Source organism: Notolabrus celidotus, chromosome 15 (genome assembly GCF_009762535.1).
Source record: "Notolabrus celidotus isolate fNotCel1 chromosome 15, fNotCel1.pri, whole genome shotgun sequence".
Taxonomy (NCBI): Eukaryota; Metazoa; Chordata; class Actinopteri; order Labriformes; family Labridae; genus Notolabrus; species Notolabrus celidotus.
The window spans coordinates 28399649-28419020 of NC_048286.1; the positions used below are offsets into that span (position 1 = coordinate 28399649).

At 41.5% G+C, this 19372-nt stretch overlaps 1 protein-coding gene across 1 annotated transcript; it reads right to left on the minus strand.

Annotated features, from left to right (window-relative positions):
* Positions 1–882: 882 nt before the first annotated feature.
* lrrc24 (leucine rich repeat containing 24) lies at positions 883–17902 on the minus strand. Its single transcript, XM_034702941.1, has 5 exons — positions 17843–17902; positions 7256–7450; positions 4077–4355; positions 3470–3638; positions 883–2912 (listed from the first exon to the last, which is right to left on the minus strand). The coding sequence occupies exons 1-5, from the start codon at positions 17900–17902 to the stop codon at positions 1669–1671; spliced, it is 1947 nt and encodes a 648-aa protein (XP_034558832.1). The 3' UTR covers positions 883–1668.
* Positions 17903–19372: the final 1470 nt, after the last annotated feature.

Consider the following 19372-nt stretch of genomic DNA (forward strand, 5'->3'; position numbering starts at 1 on the left):
AATGTGAGGAGGAGGAGGTGGGAATGCATTTTCCTACACATACGGCTGTATGTTTGTTCTGTGTCCCTCCTCCTCTGTCACCTTCTCTGCAGGAGCCTCCTGATTGAGGTAATGAGCTTCACCTGGCTGTGGGCCTTTAAAAGACCACAGCTGCATGTAGTCAAGGGGAGGCAGTTAAGTTGGGGACTGCTGTCCGGCTGCCTCTCCTTCAGGGGATTTGTGTGTGTGTTTGTTGTGTTGTGTCCTGTCCTGTTAGAATATAGTTTATCTTTGTTGAATTGTTTAACCCTTTTTGTGGTTTTATATTAAATCCAATTTTGTTATGTGTTAAAAGGTGTTTTTGTGGTTTCTATGGTTCATGTGTTGGATTATTGTTAGCCCCACAGGGCCGGGTGTAACACTACAGATACAGTGCACTGCATGCATAGAATAAAGACATTCTCCACTCTCCATGTCATTCCTCGCTGTCTCTCTCAGCTCCCTGCTCCATCTACTGTCCTATCCTCTTAATAAAAGCCCCAAAATAAACTATGAAAAAGCACAGATTTGAAGGCCTGTCTGCCATCAAGGTGGAACAGTGAAAACAATAAAAAAAATAGCGTACACATGAAATGTTTTTTTGTTGTTGTGTGCAGCACTTTGATTTAAGAGGCTGGAGCATGTTTCAGAGCACTTCTCTCTGTGTTTACAAACTGGGGCTGTGCTGACCATCCTTTACTGCACTTAGTACACTCATTATTGCTAAGTACTCCAGACAACCCCACTTTAATACAATCTGAAATATGCGGTTAAAGTGACATGTTGCCCTTGTAAGAAACCAACACAGAATCTTTTAAAATACATTTTATTATGAAGAAACCAAAGACAAAATGTACAACATTCACATTAGAAGTATTGTCACAGACTCGTATTAATAAAATTAATTCTGCCAGTGATTCAATTTCAGACAACAGAAACGTTAATCCCCTTTTTCTATTGTTGCAACAAATAAGTAGAAAAACATGAAATGTCAACATCAAGGAATCCAAGCAATGGTATAAATGTTTAAAAAAGACATGTAGCTGCATTTTAAAATCAATCTCTTTAATTAAGTCCGCCCACCCTCGCCCACTCGCACTCTCAAGTAATGGAAATGCAGTTTCAGTAAAAAGATTTGTTTGAGTCTAATTCTAATGGGATCTGCAACAGGGTCCACAAAACAACTGTACCTCACAGTGAAATTTAGCTTCATTATATTGCACAAAACACAGACAAAAACAGCCAAAACAAAACTGAAGGAAAGGAAACAGTACAAAATATGAGCCACTGATTAAATCCATGTTGTTAGTTGCCTCTATGAGCTGCACAGTCTCAGTCTAACCATGTGTCATGTTAGCCACTTGTAATTGTCTTTAAAGGGTTGACTTGGTTACAGAAAGGTATGGTTCTGCTGTTTTCTCCTCTTTGTTTCTGCTGTTCATCCCTCTAACTCACATGAATATAATCATCAGCAGTCCGGGAAGGATCTCTGAGAGGCTGACCGTAATCCAGGTTTCCCCAAGCAACCCCTGACTAATGCCCTCTTCTTTGTTGAAGACGATACAATTAAGTGATACTGCTAATCATTTCCCCAAGTTGATCTCCATGTATGTCTTTAAGTCCATGAATATATCTGTTCACGACTCCCCCTTAGCAGTGGATCTCATAGGCAACCTGCGATCCGAAGAGGAGGCTCTGACTGAGGAAGAGCTCCTCTGGGTCTGTTGTAAGGGGTCCTTCTCCACCATCTGCTGGGTTCCTGCGAAGCCCCATCCCTCCAGACCTGGTCAGTGTCTGCACCATTTCATGGTCCAGGAGGGCCTCCTTCATACCTTTCTGCTGGACAAACCCACTCATCATGGGGCACCTGGAGGACGCGGAACTCACCACAGGCTTGGTTCTGTTGAGTACGTACATCTCGTGGCCGTGGTCGTCGCGGTACTCCTCGAGCTGTGCAAAAGTAGTGGGTCCATCAGAGTAGTCGTTGACATAGAGGATGCTCTCTTCTTTGCTTGTGCAGAAGGAGCCGCCTTCTTCTTTGCGGATCTGCTGGTGACGAGTGTAGATCATGATCAAGAGGAGAACGGCGGTGAGAGCAAGCAAGGAGATACCAACAGCAATGGCCGTCTGTGTGGCAGGTCCAAGAGCACTGAAGTCCATGCTGTCCTGTTCATAGAGCGGCTCCTGGCTGACATCCAAAACCTCGGGCTGATAGAAGGAGTTTGATGAAGAGGAAACAAAGGAGTGTGTGTTTAAACGAGGCCAGAACTGGGATGAATAAGAAGAGGACATGTTGACAGCCAGGTGAAAGGTAACTTTGGCTATCCCTCCAGGGTTCCAGGCTTCACACTCGTAGCGCCCAGCGTGCGCCACAGTTACATTGCTGAGGAAGAGCATGCCGCTGCCCATATCTGGATCAAAGCTGTCCCTCTCGCCACCCTCCTCTGTCCCACGCACAGGACCCTGGATTCCTCCCACACCTCTGACCTTCATCCCTCCACCGCTGGGCAGGGCTGTCACCACTCCTCCAGGTCCAGGCCTGAAGAGCTCACCGTTTGGCCCCAGCTCTTGAACCAGTCCTCGAGGTGACACTTGGGGCTTGCCATGGGAGGCTTTCTTCCAGGTAACCTGGGGCTGAGGGTACCCCGAGGCCTGGCAGGAGACTCGAAGGCTCTCCCCTAGTCGTACCGTCAGGTGGCTGGGCTCCAGCTGCACCACAGGGGGGATGCAGACTAGGCTGTTTGGAGCAACCTCCACCAAACTTAGGTGGGACAGGCGAGGTGGCTCAGAGCACATCAGCCGGCGTTGTTCTGCAGAACTCAACAGACGCTGTCCGTCTTCTCTGATCCAAGTTCTCAGCCAGCCGAGAGCACAGTCACAGCGCCAAGGGTTCTCTGGAGGAGAGCGATGGAAGCAGACGAGGGGAACACAGGTTAATCAAGCTGAAAACAGCTTCCATGATCAGTAATTTTTATCTTAACTTTTATCAGACTGTCTAATCTCCAATTGCCAGTAAAGATCATGTGATTGGGCTGAAAGCTCCCAAAGAGCTCCTAAATAGCTGCTGAAGGGATATTGCATGGTAAACAAATTAACTGCGCTTAGTAAAATGTACACTTCATTTCAGCACATTCAGCACCCACTGCAGGACTTGCATCCTTTTCAGCATCTGTTTCTTTAATTTGTTCTTTTTAATTGTGTCTTTGAGGGATTTTCTTTCTCATAAAAGGTTTATGGTTGGCTGAAACCTTTTGAAATGCAAAATGTGTTCAAGGGTAGATATTTGTATTTGCACAAGTCTGTCTGATGTGGCTGTTGTGATGCATTCTTGGGCGATGTTAGCTCTCCAGAACTGTGGTGTGGGAGTCTTTTTCAAGGTACTATGACCAATATGTAATCTCTCAGTATTATGCCTGTTTTCAGATTACTGAGGCCAAGAACCTCAGCCTACCTGTGACACGAAGCACCTGCAGGCTCACGAGTGGTTTGAGGGATGATGCTCCCAGGGTGCGGAGGTGATTTCTGCTGAGGTCCAACAGAGCCAGGGATGATAAACCTGACAGCGCCTTGTCTGCCAGCAGCTCTATGCTGTTTTCCTGGAGGTGGAGTTCCTGCAGACGCTGCAAGCAGATAATAGACATGAAGCAGAGGAAGGAAAATATGAAACATGAAAGCTACAGGAGGAAGAAACTGATGTCAAATGTGAAGACAGGATGACTTAATTCCACCTGACTCAGCCTGAGCTGTATTACTGTATAGCAGGGATTAGTCAGACATGTTGCCATGAATTGGATTTACAGTTGCACACGTCATTCTGTATAATCCATGAAAGGCATCTGATATCAAATAGCTGTAGTTTAGCTGAGGGCTAAGCTTTTTACCCTTAACATAAAGGGGATTAGAGTTGGTTTTTAGAACACTTAAAACAAAATGAGAATGAATCATTGTTGCTCACCCACCCACCCATTTATCATCATCATCATCATCATCATCATCATCATCATCATCATCATCATCATCATCATCATCATCATCACCACCCATCTCTAGCCACCAACCTGCAGTCCCCTGAAGGTGAAATCCTGCACTCTGGTGATCTGGTTCCCAGCAAGATAAAGGATCCTAAGGTGCTCCAGACCTCGGAACATGTCTGCTGTGACCAGGTGGATGAGGTTGCCATTCAGTGCCAGCTCCAGCAGCTGCCCCTGGCTCAGGAACGCGCCCGGCTCCACAGCTGAGATGCTGTTATTCTGGAGGTAGAGGTAATGGAGGCTTCCCAGCCGAGTCAGGTCCTGAAGACGGATCTGCACTACAGCGTTGTCCTGGAGGAAGATGGTCTTTTGGGGAGATAATGCAAGTAAAATTAAGGGATCATAAATTGATCGCATCTGAGACACAGAGCAGGGGATTTAACAAGAATTTGAGCATGGCCTGGGGCTGTGCTGGGCTCAAATGTTGTAAGTACTAAGAGTTATCTGTCTCAAGGCCACTTTTTCAAGGTTTCTGCATAGTCACTCATTTTTACTTTGACTTGTCTTGTGTCTGAATAATGAGGATTGAATTTCATGGCCAGTCAAGACCATAACACCGGGGATATCACAAAATAATGTCTGCGTCGTCTGATTATCATCATCATTTTCCTCATTATGGTGAGAAATGTCCTGTGTCAAATGCAGCCATTAACTATATTTCTAAATTAAAGTTCCCCTCACTTTTTAATTATTTTCTTTTTTGGAATATTAATCTTCAAACTGAGGAGTGCCTACATTTATATTAATTTACAGGAGCTCTGCCCCTGGCAATTTCAAAAGTTGCTTGTTCACAAATGTCCTGAGCAGAGGGAAGCCTTTCTTCCCTGTTGGACGAGGGGTTGGGGTGGGGGCAGGGGGTTAGTCTTGCAAAGAAGAAAATGACATCAAAAGCACACTGAGACTGACGCTATGAGGACATATTTTGTATTTATATATCAATGCTACACAAACAGATGGAAGTGCAGACACAGTAGCTTGTGGAGCTCAATTATTTCAATCTCCAAAAATTGAAGGACATTTTCAGGAGGTACTGTACGTGTGGGCTGATGCAATATATCGATAATGACAATAATCATCTTTTTGAAAAATTTAAAAATATTGTAATTATGAGCAACTAATTGGTCCATAATAAGGTGTGGCAGCAGTTTCTACTCTGGTTGCCACCTGTCATAAAACAGAGGGAAGACAAAGAAGAAGCAGTCGCAGAAGAAGAAGAAGACTCGTAACCAGCTAGCTAGCCTTTACCACAATGTGTGTCTACTTCTGCAGAACAAATTATGCCAAGGGAGATGACAGATGAAAGTGAGGTAAAAGTTTAAATGCCAGTTTGGGAGCTTTTTGGATTTGGTATAAAAGTCGGGATGCTTGTGGACAATGTGTAACATACATAGACTGTATAAAATATGGACGTAGTATCCGTGACGTCACCCATCTGTTTCTGAAGCGCTGTTTTGAGGCCAATCGTCGGTGGCAGCCATATTGCTGCTGTTGAGCGAGTATGACGTAAAGAGGTGGGCTTTGAGCCTCCGAGCCAACAGCTACAGTGTTCCTGTATGCCAATCAAGTCAGCTGTGCCTCTCATTGGAAGACTCGTCTGGAAGAATCTAAATATCTTCAAGATTGCTGCGTTAGAAAAAAATTCACCCCCCTACAGTGTGAGCTGATCGAGAAATAAGCTATCCAGACTACACTCGTTTTTTGTACCAGGCTGTAAACATGTTTATTTCTGCTGTAAAGATCGTCATTTTTGAATTGGTGTGTATATGGTTTCTGGTACTTCTGGAGCCAGCCTCAAGCGGATCCTCAATGAATTGCAGTTTTTAGCACTTCCTCATTGGACTCATATTTTCAGACCGGAGGTTGCCGCTTGGTAACATAGAATCAAAACCAGAAGAAGACGATGAGTTACTGTTCAACAAGTTCTGACTGTTCCATCAGGGCTGGTAAGGCGGATAAAACATAACTTTGAACATCATTAGAAATAGATGATGACATGTCAGTAAGTCTGTTGTGTTTATAAGTAAAGTTAATGAAGTAACGAGTCGCTCCACCCTTGTCTTGCCTTTTCTTTATTTGACTGATAGTGCCTGGGTTTTTTCCCCCTAAGTTTTTAAAGATATAGCAAATAATGGTTGCCTTAATTTTGTTTGGCTATGATGATTGTGAGGTGAAAATCATGACAACCCTAGTTTTGTGTATATGTGAATACAGCTTAACTGGGTCATGCAGTGTTTGAAATGCACAGGTCTAGTCTTGATCTAAAGTCTTTCTAACTCTGCCTTGCTCTTGCACTTAATTCTGTCAAACTCCCTCAAAGTCACAGTCTTGCCTCAGTCTAAACACTCTGGGCTTGTGCTGGACTTGGTCTAGTTTAGGTGGTCTTGAGAACAACACTACATAGATGAGTTGGTGGCAAATCTTACCAACCACAGAGAGAGATTCATTAACAGCAGAGGAAACTTTAAACCTCTCTGCACCCTTGGGGTGTGAAGATCTTTGAATACACACTATGATAATGTATGAGTACAAACAATGTGGAATACGCCGGTTCAGGATAATTATAATTATGACTCTGACTATGTGGGTTGCTCTGCACTTTTTCCTTTGCATGGTTCAGTTCTTTTGCCCAATGCAGCAGAAATCACAGACCTTGTCAGCAAACATCTTCAAACAACAACTGTTTGAGTGATTGCAGCTACACAAAAGCAACTGTTTGATCCATAATGCATGGCTTTTTGCTTGATTGCTAATGTGCATTCACGAGCAATGTTTTCAAAGAGGAAAACACGGGCCATGAGGTGAAGTATGATCGACGAGATAGACCTGCTGATTGAGGTTAATGGAACAATTTATCCCGGACATGCTTTTCATTAATATTCATGAGCTGCAGTAATGTTGGGGGGCCTGAACCCGAGAGGAAAAGACGATGTAATGTTAAACATCTTCTCGACAGATGATCAGAGGCTGTGTGAGAGAGTCACTTTCTGAGCAAGAATGAATAATTACACAGCCAGCAGCGCAGCCCCTCCCTCAGGCTTACATCAAAGAGGGCCATGGTGAATTGATTAACCACAATCATTCCAGGGTAATAAGAATGGATCAGAGAGGGAGGGCAAATGGTACGAAAGCACTGATGCAGGATGGGCAGGTCAGCCGTAATGCACTGGCAGCTTGTGTCCTAACTCGTGGCCAATTGGCCAACTGACCTCTGTGGCTGATGGGACGCCCTGTGGGATTTCTTTGATCCCCAGAGAGCCACACTCCACTGTGAGGCTGTAGCAGCGACAGCCGGAGGGGCAGCCCAGAGACAGGTGAGGGCTGCAGGCCAGGATGATCAGGACAAGTCTGGAGAATCTCAAGAGGACCATGGTGGTTTTACAGCCGACTCTCAGGGATGGAAGCTGGAGGGGAAATGTGGAAAAAGAGGAGAGAAAGCATCTATCAACACATGTAGAAAACGAAGAGTACAATTGTGTAGAACTGAACCAAATGGAACTAATTTTAAATTGCAGACAAAATGAATGCACATTCCTCCAACTGACCTACAAAAGCAAACAAGCCCATTAGAAAGACGCTGGACTCTGTCTACATATTTCTTCAAAGTCTGTCATTGCTGCCTGCAGTGTCTGATGCAGGGTTTATAGTAATCCTTTGTTTACAGACTTTAAAGTGTGAAGAGGAAACTGATAGAGATAAACATTTGCTGCTTTGTATTTTAATTTGTGTTTAGAAGGAGTGCTCAAACATAAGAATACAAATGAAAGGTTCTTATGGCTTCTTATGAGTTTTCAGGTTTCTTTACTTAACATGCATGGTGACATATTTAGATAACTTTTTGTTTTAACCCATATAGTTCACATAAATCTTCACATTCTACCTTTAAGGTTTCAAACAGGCCGCTCGCTGTCACTGGGAAACGTGTGATGAGAATCACTGACTGTTTTTTTGATACATCATTGCACAAAACCTTCCAAACATCAAGCCTTTTCACCTACATGGAAGAGACGATAACAGAGAAAAGACTATTCCTCTGCGTATTCAACTGAGAATTTCACACACTATAGAGAAATAACATGATTCAAAGCTACTTCAAAAACACATATGAAGAGGTAGCATACTGCATTGATCAGCAAACGTTGAGGAAAAGGTAAAATACTTGATTCTGATTGGTCGAAACCCCTTAACCAGCCACATTAAGGCAATTACAAAGTCAGCCTACTATCACCTTAGGAATATATCAAGGATTAAAGGACTTATGTCTCAGCAGGATGCAGAAAAACTGGTCCATGCATTTATCTTTAGCAGACTAGACTACTGTAACTGGGTCTTTACAGGACTCCCTAAAAAGTCCATCAGACGGCTGCAGCTCATACAGAATGCTGCTGCTCGAGTCCTAACAAGGACCAAAAAAGTAGACCACATCACTCCAGTTCTTAGATCCCTACACTGGCTTCCTGTCGGTCAGATAATAGACTTTAAAATCCTGCTGATGGTTTATAAAGCACTGAATGGTTTAGGCCCAAAATACATTGCTGATCTGCTACTACTTTATGAACCACCTCGACCTCTGAGATCATCAGGTACTGGTCTGCTTTCAGTCCCAAGAATCAGAACGAAACATGGTGAAGCAGCGTTTAGTCATTATGCACCACATATCTGGAACACACTCCCTGAAAGCTGCAGGTCTGCTCCAACTCTCACCTCTTTTAAATCAAAGATTAAGACTTTCTTATTTGCCACTGCCTTCCTATCTTAGATTATTTTAACCCACTTTAAATTAAAATTTTAATGTAATTTTTAACATATTTCTAATTTTCCTTTTCTTTTCTGTTCTATCATATTTGTCATTTTACTTGTGTTCTTTTATGCTTGTCTGAATGTCTCCAATGCTTTTAATGTTTTAATGTAAAGCACATTGAGTTGCCCTCGTGTATGAAATGCCCTATACAAATAAAGCTGCCTTGCCTTGCCTTGCCTTAACCCTCCTGTTATGTTAGTTTCTTAGGGACAGCAATAATCTTCATGGGTCAACTTGACCTGGGGCACATTTAATGATTCAAAAGTGTCAGAACCCCAAAAAATCCCAGTTAACATTTTTTATATTTCATTATTAACTCCATTACTAACCATTTATATCAATATTTACCTAATTGGTGTTCTTTAATTCTCACAGATCATGGTTCAATGAGGGTAACTGACTCTTTTTTAAAGAAAATTCATGTTAAAACTTTTTTTTAATGTACATTGTAAAGTGATTGGGGTGAAATATGTCACACAGTTGCAAAGAAGCATTTAGTATTTAACACTTCTGACTCCTTTTAGCCTCCACTTGACCCGCAAACAGTATCTATGTAATATAAACATGCAGGGGGTTGCAAATATGTGAAATCAACCATTTTCATTTTGTATATTGTTCATGCTAATTAAGCCAACAGAAGAAGTTTCATAGCAAAAAATTATTTTAACTTTTTTTTTTTTAACCTTAAAGTGGGTCAATTTGACCCTGAACATAACAGGGGGGTTAACAATGATGCCAGGGACAACCTGATCCCACGGTGGCAGCATCATAAGTTTCTTTGCATTCTCAATCAGTGAATATTCTCATCTTGAGAGTCAGAGAAATGGTCGACTGCAAAGCTCAGAGAAGAAAAAAGAGCTGACTCAGAACAGAAATGTGAACATAAATATTCCTGCAGAAGTTCTATTCACCTCGCCTGACATTACCTTCTCTGGAAATGTTCAGTTTGATGTGAATTATAACAAAGAAGCAGACTAATGCAGCTTGACCGGAGATCTGAAAAGTTCAGTTGATTCATCTGTTGAACAAAATCGACACAGAGACTGATTGCAAGTCTAAGCTCACTAAGGTCACAATCCCATCATTATAGCCCCTCTGCTCACAGCGACCTTAAGCAGCAGGGATAACGTTAACACACAACAGAATGTCTTAAATCACATCCACTCAGCCCAGGCAGCATCTTGGATCTCTTTATTAGACACAAGGCACATTAAAACACACCATTAAGCAAAATCCTCAACTATTTCCACAAAGCAAGCCAATGAAAAACACATCAGAGAATAACATTCAGATATCAGAACCTGTCAAACAAATACAATCTTCAGCAGAGCCTTTCACAGGTTTACTCAGTATGAATGTTCTTAAACACATACCAGGCACACTTAAATTAAATCTTTAGCACAACCTTTAACTTTCTACCAGCTCTGAATATTCTTAAGCACATAAAAAGCACATTGAAAGGAAATATTCAGCAGAAGTTTCCACACGTTTAACTTCCCTGTTTTGTGGTTAAGGTGAAGAACCTTCAAACACTGAATTATTTCAATGACTGCAGTTTTGCTCTTAATTTTGTCAGCTTGGATATTTGTTTCCATCTGTTTCTTATTAATAATGTTTATCTTAGTTAAGTAACACTATTTAATAACTGATGTTTAAATGTATTACTCTTACTGTATCACACACACACACACACACACACACACACACACACTCACAGTCAGTCATACACACACACACATACTTACACACAGTCACACAAACCTTTTTTTCTCTGACCCTCTCAGCCACCAGATATGACTCTGTTTATTTAGTTTAGAAAGATCATATTAACAAAACACAGCAAAGCAACACCATTTTAAGCCTTTATATAAGTTTGACTTTAGAAATGGAATTATTATTACAGGGTTCCCACTCTTTTCCAGAGATCATTTTCCAGGACATTTTCATTGATGATCAAGCTGGTATGACAGTCTAAATTTAGTTCCTAATTTAGTTCCTAAATATTCTAATATGTTCCTCTCAGAAGAAGTCTACATTAAAATACATGCAGTCTATGGCTATCAATGAAATCATCTCTTACATGCTTAAAAATGATGGCAAATTGATAATAGAATAATGCAAACACAGATGTGCAGCACTTCACTGTATTAGTGCAACCAAGAAACAATGATGGGCAATTCTCATCTAACTTTCTCTTTTCTCAAAAAATATAAAATTAGCAAAGTAAAAAACAAAAGAGCCAGCAAAGGAATCTGGAAGCTGACTTACTGAAATAAATAAATACTACTAATAATAATAATCAGAGGATCAGTGCATTGATTGACCTAAATAGAACTGAATGACAAAAATGACCACAAATGTTTCTCAACTCAACTCAAACTCAAAATATACCTGCTTTATCATGGATATTCAAAGTGGTCAATATAAAATGTTTATTTGAGTTACCATAAACTCCAGAGAAATCGCACTGGTCCTCTGTACTTGAAGATCTCTCAGATATTTTAAAAAGTTTAAACTGCCCACTGGTCACTCTTTAACTTAAATATAAGACTCCATAGGGTTAATTTACCATAAACATAGACAATAGACCCCCGTTTTCTGTGAATTCATGATTATGACCAAGTGAGGGAGAAAAGCCGGACCAGTCTGTGTCGCTGTCTTTTCCAGCACAGCGTGCACTCAGTTTTCAATGGATGGGGATGTGTTTTTTAAATCGTGTCAGGTCACACGCAGTCATGTTGGAATAATTTTCCAGGACAATGGAAAAATGGTCAACTGTTTTCCAGGTTTTCCAGGACGTGTGGGAACCCTGTTATAAGTATTGTTTTTTGTTTGTTTCTTGATTTATTGATTGTGCTCAAAAACACAAAGACAGTTAATGTGCCAATTCCATTTATAAGGTACAAAAAAGTCTACAAATCTTCCCTCTCATAGAGACTGCTACCTTTACCTTTACACAGAAAGCACTCTGTGTTTTTCATTTCTCTTTGCTCTAGCCGCAGGTCGACCCTGCAAGCATTATATTTTATCATCTCCTTAACTTGTTGCAGTCTGACCTTACTCTCTCTCTTTTTCTCCAACAGGAGGAATATTATATTTCACTTCTTCTTCCATTATAGGCAGCCTTCCTAACTTCTTAGCCTAGGCTTAACGCTCTCTAACGTATTCGCTTCTCATAAGCTGAACTCCTCGCTGTATTGTCCTCCAATTATTGCATCAGGTTCCTGTACTACTATTTGATAAAACGCCCTGCTTCATACTCCCTCCTACAGCGAGGGGAGACTCAGACTCAAAACAAATCTCCAATTTGAGTTACTTTGTAAAAACTGGTTCTTTTAGTATATAGACGTTTATCAAGAAGATTCTGGGTTGTCTTGGAGAAAAACGGACGCACCTCAAGACCTCGGGCATTGCTGAGTCGGCACAAAAATCATTTTTCTAGGCGAGAAAAGATCTCACCTTTTATGTGTGCCGGCCAGAGTGTGTGTGCAGCCTCAGCCCGCAGGATGCAGAGACGGCGTGTTCTCTGTACCAAGTCGGCAGGCTTGTCAAATTATGTTGTAGCAAAGGTTTGAACAAATCGACAGAGACTGAATGTGAGTCTGAGACTTTCTTTGCTTTAGTCACAAGCCCATTATTATAGCCCATCTCAGTACAGATCACACACACAAACACACACACAGTTGTTGTGTCTTTCTGACCACTCGAAGCACTTGTACACTTCTCCCAAAGACACTTCGGCATGTGACTGCAGGAGCTGGGATTGAACTGCCAACCTTTCGATTGAGAGTTGCCCAACCCTACCACAGCCATCCCAGAAATGTCCCCAGGCCCTGATCAGCAGACTCTGGTCTCTCACTTAAAGTTACAGAATTATAAGACTGAGTCAGGCAGGATAACAAATCACATTAACGGTAAGTCAACTTACAATACATCCCAAAAGGAAGTTGATAAGAATCTGTTTCTCTTGAAGCTTTTTGCACCATAACATTGAAAGGACCATTTTTTAAGGCAGATTGATGAATAATTTTGAAATGAACTAAATTAAAATAATCCTTTAATCAATATTTTGTTTCAACTTGTTCATGTCTTTAGCTGGTAGCTGGGTAATAGGCAGGATAATGTCAGGCTTTTAAACTGCATAACCCCCCACTCACTCAACTCAACTCAAACTTTATTTATAAAGCACGTTTAAAACAACCAGAGTTGACCAAAACAGCACAAAAGACAAAAAAAAAACCAAACAGTGTAAAAGATACAATACTAAGATACATAAACAAAATGCAATTATATAATACAATAAAGGTAACACTTTATATTAACTACACACTTTTAAGCATTAGTTAAGCATTAATTAATACTTAACTCATCATCTGTAAAGCATTGTTCATACATTAATACTCATTTATATATCATTTACAAACACAGTTATAAACGTTTTATTATTCATGAATATGACTCTCTATAATGTGTTAACTAACTATTTATTATTATTTGGTGAATCCATCATTTATAAAGTATGAACAAAGAGTTAGTTAACACATTATAGAGAGTCATATTCATGAATAGTAAAACATTTATAACTGTGTTTGTACATGATATATAAATGAGTATTAATGTATGAACAATGCTTTACAGATGATGAGTTAAGTATTAATTAATGCTTAATTAATGCTTAAAAGTGTGTAGTTAATATAAAGTGTTACCAAAATAAATTGTTCCAGAGCCGAGGGGCAGCCGCCACAAAGGCTCGGTCACCTTTGGTTTTAAGCCTCGTTTTGGGGGTGACCAATAACAACTGGCCAGACGATCTCAGTGTTATAGCAGGGACATGATACTGGAGGAGCTCAGTCAGGTACTGGGGGGCTAGGCCATTAAGAGCTTTAAAAACAAACAATACAATTTTAAATCTTTTATAAAAGCAACTGGGAGACAGTGCAGCAAAGCTTGGACGGGGGATAAATAAAGTTTGAGTTTATTCACGATACAAGATTCCTAATGTAGATGGATGTAATTTCTATTTGTTTCACAGAGTCTCAAATTTGATCTTACCACGCAAAGAGTCAGTAGAAATGTTCCTCAGAGAGCCACTTTTCCTTTCCATCTCCTTTAGAGTACATTTCAGAGCATGCACTCGTTCTTTTTTTACCTCAGTTAGGAAGTTAAATCAATACTTTAACTTTACCTGAATCTTTTTGTCAAAGGTCAAAAGTGCCCGTGCTCCTGCTCGAGTGTAGGACAGGCAGCAGTTCTTTTTCCAGCTCTGTTTCTCACTTCACTCCGTAACAACAAACCCTTTCAGCTCACAGTAATTTCATCCTCAAAGCAAAGACTGCAGATATGTTGTATAACGCGGTGACTGTGAAATGACAAGGGAGGACTGATAAAAAAAAAAAAAGCACAGCACCATAAAACTATCTCCTCATCCACGCCTGTTTTCCATTCAGCTGCATCTATTCAGTGAAATTGCAACAGCTTCTATTATGGGCTTCAATTAATTAAAGATGTGATAGAAGATGTGCAGGTTGCCTCAAGGACCTCTCTCTTGTCTTTTTAATGTATGCGCAAGCACTCGCTCTCCCTCTCTTTCAGTTTCCTGCGCTGTCTTTGAAACACACACACAAACACACACACACATGTGCAGATATGCAGCAAAGAGAGAGGATGTGTTTCGACCCCTACATCATGAGAAACCATATTTACCTCCTCAATGCAAATCCCAAGTGGCAACAAGCTCCAATCATCTGATCAAAACATCAGTGCTGGCTGCTTGCTTGCACCTTTCAGAAATATCTCTCTTTGATATAAACCCATCACTGAGCAACTCACCCATGCCCTTTCTTATTTCTATACAGCCTGGAAGGGATTTATTGTTTCGCTCCACTGTTCACATCAAAACGGCCTTAGACCTGCTGTCCAATATCACGTCGCCCGGCAGTGTTCACAACAGTTCATCAGCAGCAGATCGCATGGAGATACTGCAGAGCCTGGAGGTATTATACATGTTGAAATGTCACACTGAGCTTGTCATTCTGCTCCACTGACAGCAGGTAGATTTATTGTGCTCCGCTGAGCCGCCCTGCTCGTTGTACAGAATCTTCATCCAGCAGAGAAGCAGACATGACATTGATCTGCTCCAAAGTCTCACATTGGTATAAAACATTCATGTGCAGCCTGGCCGTGGCTCCGTATCCCATTAAGCTTGTCTATCTTGTGAAAATTTCTAGTTTGCTTAAGATTGCAGAATCACCCAGAGAGATAATTGTGAGGATTAACATCTCACTCTCAGTGATTCTGAATCATCTTGTTATTAATTACTAGAATGCACAAAGATCTCATTAGAGCTAAGTGATGAAAGGGTCCTGTGCCTGAAATAAACTGTGACTGATAAATATTCAGCGAGCAGGCCGTTTGAACTGCTCAGTCAGATTGATATCAAGCGTTTCTCATTTGTACCGCTATAATCCCAAGCAGTAATTTAAAACTGAAATGCAAGAGCACTAGGATCGCTATTTCAGAGGCTGAGAAGTCACTCCTAGTTCAGACACGCCGCATTATGAAGCAAATGAGCAATGAACTGGGTTTTAATATGGCATGTTTGATTTAGGGCACATTACAGGGGATAGCCTGTTAGATTAATACAATGTGACCTACATAAGCTGCTCAGCATCTTCTCTCAGCAAAAACAGAGACGCTTATTAACAAAGCATGCCATTTCCTCTGTAGAGAGCACCAAACAAGCGTGGAGAGAAATTATGTGTTTCTATTGTCAGAGAGAGAAAGCACAAAAATTGAATTTTGAATAAGGCCTTGGTCTGTCATTGAGCTTTTGTTACTTCCCGCAGTGAGATGACTTTTAAATAGCTTTGACTTGCTTGGAAAGTGTCAGAGAGGAAGACGCTCGCTTGCCCTTTGCTAAGAATACACACAGAACAGGATGCGCACTCTCATATTTGTTGTTACAGACACATCTATGCAAATGACACCCTACCAGGTAGAGGAGAAAAAAAAAGCTGATGCATTGCGTTGCTCATTTCAGAGCTACCATGCATTTAAAAGCCTGAGCGGGGAATCGCAACACACTCTCTGTGTTAGAACAAGGCTGTTGAGATGTAGAGACAAAGATAACCCATGGAGTGTTCACGTTGTGCAAACAGAGAAAACAGGAATGACTGAAATAAAAAACAACATTCAGGGAGAGGTTTCTTTAAATAATAATGTTGTCTGAGAGTTTTTGTACAGTATGCTTTCTGCTGTTGCAGACTCAGTTTACCCCCACTCTCATCTTTTGTCATGCTGATGTGGGATTTCAAAAGTAAGAGGTCAATTTGTTCATTTCAGTCTCAGTAATCCTCTGTGGAACATGCGTAATCTGCACAATCAGATGCTCGTTAGCTAAGCCGCTCTCGGCGCTGTCGACGTTTTCATAGAGGAGGGCTGCTTTGTTCTGTATTGAAAAACGAGGTCAGCTTCCTATCTGTATGGACTGTGTATAAATGTGCAAATAGGCTGATTAGAGCTTAATATTGTGTGCATAGACAGAGAGTTAAAGGAGTGTGGCTGAAGAGAACGTTCAGGGCAGATGTCAGTCAACAAATCTAATAAAGTGCACATCGCACAAAGCCTGTTCAGCATTCAAGATCAGCGTCTACCTCCTCACATGCATCCACACGCTGCAAGCTGCGGTTCTGCAAACATTATTTTGCACTGGACTCCACAGATGCTGGGAGTTTGTTTATTTGGGAGTTTCTGAAATAACAATTGCCTCTTTATTCTTGACATAGCGCTTTGTTTTCACACCTCAAACAAATCATCCTCCTGCTGAACAATCACAGCTTGCTTAGCCAACAGTCGCAGCACAGGAAAAAAAAAATTCACAGCACACTGCTGTTGTGGTTCTCTCTTTCTTTTTTTCAAAACAGGGTAGGTGTTGATGTGTCGGAAGGTGCTGCACACAGCCAGAATGCTGGAGGCAGAAGCAAAGTTCACATCCCTGCGCTGCCACCGGTGCAGGTCGGCCTCATCTGTTGTTATGGTAACTCTTGCTATGAGGGAAGGTCTGCGCCCCAAGGCCAGGCACAGTTCATGTGAGCTGGTGTTAGGCAAACAACTCAACGGAAATAGAGGCTGTCAGTTTGCTAGGGAAATGGCTCATGGGAACATGAGCGACGTGACGACCCAGAGCTAAATCACGATTTCTTTTTGGTTCAACTCTGGCTTGAACTTTTCTTTCTCCGTTAGTCTGAAGCCTCAATCATTTCCCCTTTCCCTCCCAATCTCTGACCTCTTTATTTTCTCATCTTTCACCCTCTGCGCTGAGTGGCAGGTGCTAAATCATTTGTCTCCGAGCATCCTTTTGTCCACAAATAGACTGCGGCCAAGGCAAAAGGGAGAGGACTGTGGCTGTAATCCAAGAGTAGCACACTGACTTTGAGCGATAGTCTCAAGCATGCAGACAAAGACACACACACACACACACACACACACACGCACACGTGCACACACAGCTCATGAACATGCAGAGCACGCTTACAAAGTAGCACTTGTCCACAAACACTTGCCATCAACAGTCAGGGACATACACACTGTTACTGACAGACACACACACACACAGGGGAAGACACTCACATGCTCATGCACTCGCACATCCTTCCTACACCCAGCAGCAGCCATCATCATTCACAGACACAAGTCCAACAGGAACTGGCAGCCAAGAACGCGCTCTCTCACACACACTCTCACATATTTTTGTGTCAGCGCTAAAGGAAGCTCTGCTCAGTTAATAAGGCTGCATTGATTTCTTTATTTTTCCACCACTACTTTGTCCAGCTGAGCTCTGCAGCCATTGATTTCCACAATAAAGCAGATATGGGGAAGAAGCAGAGGGGGACATTTGTAAATGTCTGTGTTGAGGAGAAACAAAGTAAATGAGAGAGCATGTTATGTGTGACTGTTATGTGTATTAGAGTGTGTGTGTAGCATGCTGCCAGGCTACCTCAGGCAGAATCACCCTCTGTGCCGCAGCAGCACTCTGCTTCTTCTCCCAGCGGAGCATTTAGTCTAAAACCCTCACTCGGTCTCCCCGTGCTTAGACAAACTCGATAAATCTTTACTTTTTAAGAGTTCACATGAGAAACTGCCATGACAGGTTGGTCTAAGATGTGGAGGCTGCTTGAGGTAATGTAAGATGGCCAGTAGAGAAGCGCAAAGGCAGTTGATATGACTTGCACGCATGCTCAAAAGAAACCCACAACTCTGATTTTGTGTGCAGCACTGAGACACTTCACAGCCTTTCGCTCTGGTCAACAGATTCTCAATCCTAACTCGTCAAACACAGCAGGTCGGTTGGTTGCGTTAGTTTCCAAACATGATGAAGTAGGTACCACTCTGACATCAGCTTGGTATGGAGCTCCACACTCAAGTCAGAAATAATTAATTTGTGCAGTAGGACTCTATAAATAAAATAGTTAGAGTGGAGGAAAGTAACAAGTATCTGGGGTCAGATTTTCAAACAAATCAAGACGTGTGTGTCTCATCCTGTGACGTCTTGACTTGCACAAATCTTTAATGTAAGGTTCAAACCCAACCTGGGGTGCGTCACCACACCAATCCCCACTCTCTCTTCCAAATGTCCTTACTCTCTCCTCTATCTTACCAAAAAAGGCTTTAAAAAGCTCCCCAAAACAAACAAACAATGATACAAAAACTGCTGCAAACGTTGTCATTCAGGGACTTAAAGCTGCTGTGAGGAAATTTTGATTTATATCAATTTTGGCGCCCCATTGTGGACAAAGTGATACCTCTTATCTCTTGTTCTGTACATGCAAAAGTAGTGTTTTTAACAAAAACCTCACCCTGCTGTCTTTTAACAGCCAGATGTATCACTCAATGTGATTATTTGCCATGAAAACAGATGAAAAAGGATGTTTCTAAAGCAAAATGTCAATCATGTGGTCTGACACCTACCCCCTCTGAGTGGTTTAAGGCATTCAAAATGACAACAGAGAAGGTATCAGTGTTGTTGTTTGTGGTTTTGTTTGCTTTTGAAGGTCATAAAGAGGCATCAGTGTTGGTTTCAGTCTGTTTCTCAGCTGGTTAAAAACTCCTCATAGTGCCTTTAAATGACTTGGTTAGTTTTGGGGAGAACATTGTGGATTGAATTAAACTGAGTAGTTATCTTTGTACACTGGTGCTGTGATATATACAGTGTAATGAGTAGCAAATAAGCTGAGCTGTATATCCTACCTCTCTCCAATGAAGTAACTAACATGCATGTTGTGTAGCCAGTATCTTTTGAAAGCCTTAAAAAAAAAAAAGTCAGATTTTTTTTTCACAGAGGAATTGCTGTCATTTAAAAATGGCAAAGGTAGAAAAAACACATTATATAAAAGCAAGTCTTAACCGAGAAGCATGTTTTGGTGCACATATGTAAAATATGACATTTTAAAGGATAGTTCCCAGTCACCTCGGCTTAAATGGGCTTTCTGGCAGTAACATAAAGCATGGAAATTTTCTGAATAGAGCG

Bases quoted from the DNA above. Each gene is read 5' to 3' on its own strand.
- lrrc24 (XM_034702941.1), bottom strand. From the start codon at position 17,902: ATGCTCCGCTGGGAGAAGAAGCAGAGTGCTGCTGCGGCACAGAGGGTG. The intron at 4,356-7,255 runs GTCAGTTGGCCA...TCTCCCCAAAAG, and splicing joins GCGTCCCATCAGCCACAGAG to ACCATCTTCCTCCAGGACAA. The intron at 2,913-3,469 runs GTAGGCTGAGGT...GCTCTCCTCCAG, and splicing joins GCAGGTGCTTCGTGTCACAG to AGAACCCTTGGCGCTGTGAC.